Here is a 3,852-nt window from a genome sequence, read left to right on the forward strand (position 1 = left end):
AATACAAGTCACATTTGACTTCTGCAATTACAAGAGGTGCTCAAAGTGGTTACCATCAGCATCCAGACACTTCTGATGACGGCGAATTACTGCTTGAGCAACATAGATCAAAGTGTCCACTTGTATGCATTTTTTTGGCACCTTCGGTATTTATGGCATGAAAGAAAGCATTCACTAAAAGAGTAGCCTTGAGCAATGTAACTAACAGAGTTGTGAACTAATAAGGTATAGCTTTAAAAAGTATGCAAAAAAATTATCAGCATAGTTATTTACAATAAGTCTGTTTGCCAAAGATTTAGGCAGCAACTCTTCTGGCACTTGGCGTAGCATCCTAGTAAATGTTAGGTTTATAAACAAATGAAATACAAACTGGAAAAAACAACTTACCACTAAGCAAACCAGTAACATTTAATTAGCACCAAACAAGTACCCTCTTATAATGCCTAATCTTCACTGAGCTTATAACATAGAAACATACTTCTTGATATATTAAGCTTATTGAATTATTCTTTTGTCCCACCTGTATCATCATCTCTGTCATGGCTAGCATTAAATGGCAAATCATACTCCCAACAAGCCCTAGTATAGTCACAGCCTACTGGATTACAGTGTTTGCTAACATAAGCCACATCTAAGAAGATATCCGTATACAGAATTAAGCAAAATATAAAGCTGCTGCACAGTATGACTACGGACACACTGAAGACTTTTAGCAAAGTGGAAATCAAATGTGGATGGTTTCTATTTAAATAATATATATATTTAAATAATATAATATATTTCCATTTATATAATGTACATAAATATTTATACTAAAATAGGCATATGTTTACAATTCCTGATTATTGTAATGTACAGCCAGACTTAGAAATCACAAACAGAATAAAACTTTATTATTGAGTGTCTTAAGTTTTATCGTTGTCAACTGAAAAACACCAGTGTTGTTTGTATATTGGTAGTTATTTCCCATACTTGGTTAGTTGATGAAGCTTCAGAAATTCCAAATCTATAAAACATCACTTTGTTATTTGTTTTTTNATGGAATGCTTTGAGTAGAGAGATAGCCACAACATGATTTTAGAATGGACTGTGTTTATTTAATATGCTGCCTCTGACTCTACTCAAGATTGAGGGGAGAATTTAAAAGAGTCTAAAGTTCAATAGAAGGTTAAACACATGATTAGCCAAGCAAATACTGGCTGGGGAGGTGGGGGCGGAGACAGAATGAGGAACATTTTGTTTTGCCAAATAATTGAATTGTATTGTAGGCCTATAAGAAATAAAACAGTGTGGTGCTGGATCAACAGCCCAATCAATGTCCAAAACGCCTCTAAGTACATAAATAATTAGAATGTTTGCATTTAAAGATTATTGAGGAAAGGCTAACATTAAATCTTGAACAGACTATTGGTTAAGTACTTAGAGAAGAATAAATATGGAGTCAGTATACCTGAATCAGTTCCAAATGAATTAAAAAATTGGAACCATGAAAGCGCTAGAAAAAAATGTAGGTGAAGAGTTAGTTACCTGATTTCAGAGAAAGGACAATCTTTTTAATCATTAAAACAAAGGAAGAAACTACCTTAAAGGAGGTCATAGTCTTCAGTTTACGGTGAAAGAAGTAAAGGGGTCACGATTGGAAATGAAGGTACCAGATGTTCATTATTGGCAGATGGGACTATGTCAAAATTCAAAAGCCCAAGAAAATCAACTGACAACTCAACGGACAAATTATTAAAACTGATACGAAAATTAGCAAGATGTCCAAATATAGTCTACCTAGGAAAAAAACTAACAAGTTTATAAGCTTTTAAAAAGTGAATATGTGAAAAAAAAAAGTAAATATGTATAACAGATTATTCTATTAGATATATATTTTTTTCAAAATATTTTGATATGTGCCTACAGAGTACAGAAAATTTTTATACGGTTTTGAAGGTATTACATTTTTATATAATTTCTGACTTAATATCTATGTGTGTGATGTCCTGCTAATATTTGTTATTGTGGCTTATGCGATACTTTAGGGAAAACAGGCGTTAGATGTCATAAATTTTTGCAAATTTTCTAAGAGAATTAATAACTATATTCACTAATTCATTTTTTTTCCTTTTTCCATTGTGCAATAGGTCAGTACTCCTGTCTTTGTACCAATGAAAACTCATGTGCTGCTTCATCGAATGAGTGGAAAAGGACTAGCTGCCCATTATTTCTTTCCAAGACAGCCTTGCATTTTTGGTGATAAGATGGTCTCTGTACAGATAACATTGAATAATACTACTGATCGAAAGATGGAAAATATCCACATGAAGGAAACAAAACTTCCTGTAGGCATGCAAATGCATGTTTTTAATCCAATAGGTAAATATTCTCCTTTAAAACTTTAACTGTACTGTATTTGATAATTTAATGTGTTCATTTTAAAAGTAAAGGAGAATACATATTTTATTGACTTAAATTAGCATACTCTGTTTGTTTCCCTTTTTTAAAGCAAATTTATCATACAAGATAAAACCATTTCTTTGCCCTCAGCAAATCAGGTACCAGCAAGGGTAATACCATTACTGATGGAAGGATGGGTCTGAAGAGTCAAAATTGTCTCCCATTTTTCCTCTGTAGCACCTTCCCTCTACCGCTCTTTCTGGTCAGTGTCATTCCCTGAATGATTTGAGTCTGCCTTTTCAAGTATAGTACCTCCCATATCTCGCCTTCCCCGTTGCCTTTCACACTCCACAAATTGAAAAGTGAGGGGAGTGAAGACTGGAGCAACGTATACTATTCTGCTTGTCTTCCTTTCCACACATACAGTATAGAGTAGCTCATAGTATATTACTGGTATTAATACACATCATGTTTTTTTTTAAATATTTTTAATTGGTTGCCACCATTTAAAAATCAAGATGTTTTTACATTAAAAAACCAATCTCACTTTTCTCAGAATAAAACATGAGATATGGCAGTACTGGCTTTATTCCCACCTGCAATGCAACCAGCTGATGCTGAGCAGGCTGCCGCTTCGATGTAGCTTGTGCTTTCCAGGTTACCTCAGTGCCGTCACATGGTATTGTCTCACCGAACTGTCATCCTCTTCCGTTTCTTAAGTATTGTACCAAAAGTACACCTTTTAAAAATTAAGTGTAAGAATTGTATCTTACATTTGAGTTTAAAATAGTGTAATAAGTAGAATGTCTGTCTCTGTTCTTTCTGTTTTGTGTAAGTGGAGACAACCTTAAAGTTTCGTTGGGAGAAGCATCAGGCAAAATCTCAGTGAAAAGTGAAATAAGGTTTCTGTCCTTGAGTCCTTTAAATGTTATAATCAGAAAGCTCCAGATAGTTCCTTTTTACAATATGTTAGGTGAGCAAAGCCTTTTGACCAGGACAGTGCCTTCATGCTCAGTATTTCACATAACTGTTCTTTTTTTCTTCATCTTCCCTTGAGCGCTTTGACGTTGTTGAACTCTTTTCTGTAGTTTTCATGTAAAGGAAGTCATTCAGCAAAGGAAGTCATTCTTTGTGTGATATTTTTAAACAAAGAAATAAAACAATTTCTGATAGATGGAATACGGTAGATTTTTTAATAAGTAACCAAAGTAAAGAAAAGTAAAGTAAGGTGATTACAGAACCTACTTAATATCCTTTTTTTTAAAAAATAATAATTTGGTAATTAAGACACCATTTAAAGAATACCAAGTGTCTTGATTTTTAATTATTTTGTGAAGTTAATATATTGCTAAGGAATTACAGAATATCCCATTTGTGTTCTTTTTTGATTGCTTAAAATCCAGCTGTTTTTACCTAGTTAAAAAATTAAGAAGTGTCAAACAGCTGATATATGAATTGTCTGAAGGTTGA

At 33.2% G+C, this 3,852-nt stretch overlaps 1 protein-coding gene across 1 annotated transcript in view; it reads left to right on the forward strand.

The window, feature by feature from the left end:
• AP3B1 (adaptor related protein complex 3 subunit beta 1) overlaps positions 1-3,852 on the forward strand; it is a 277,199-nt gene that overhangs the window by 229,349 nt on the left and 43,998 nt on the right. Inside the window, exons 23-24 of the mRNA XM_019641001.1 lie at positions 2,130-2,361; positions 2,492-2,552. Coding sequence (XP_019496546.1) covers positions 2,130-2,361; positions 2,492-2,552 — 293 coding nt within the window. The remainder of the gene's footprint in view (positions 1-2,129; positions 2,362-2,491; positions 2,553-3,852) is intronic.

Source organism: Hipposideros armiger, unplaced genomic scaffold (genome assembly GCF_001890085.2).
Source record: "Hipposideros armiger isolate ML-2016 unplaced genomic scaffold, ASM189008v1 scaffold_55, whole genome shotgun sequence".
Lineage (NCBI taxonomy): Eukaryota > Metazoa > Chordata > Mammalia > Chiroptera > Hipposideridae > Hipposideros > Hipposideros armiger.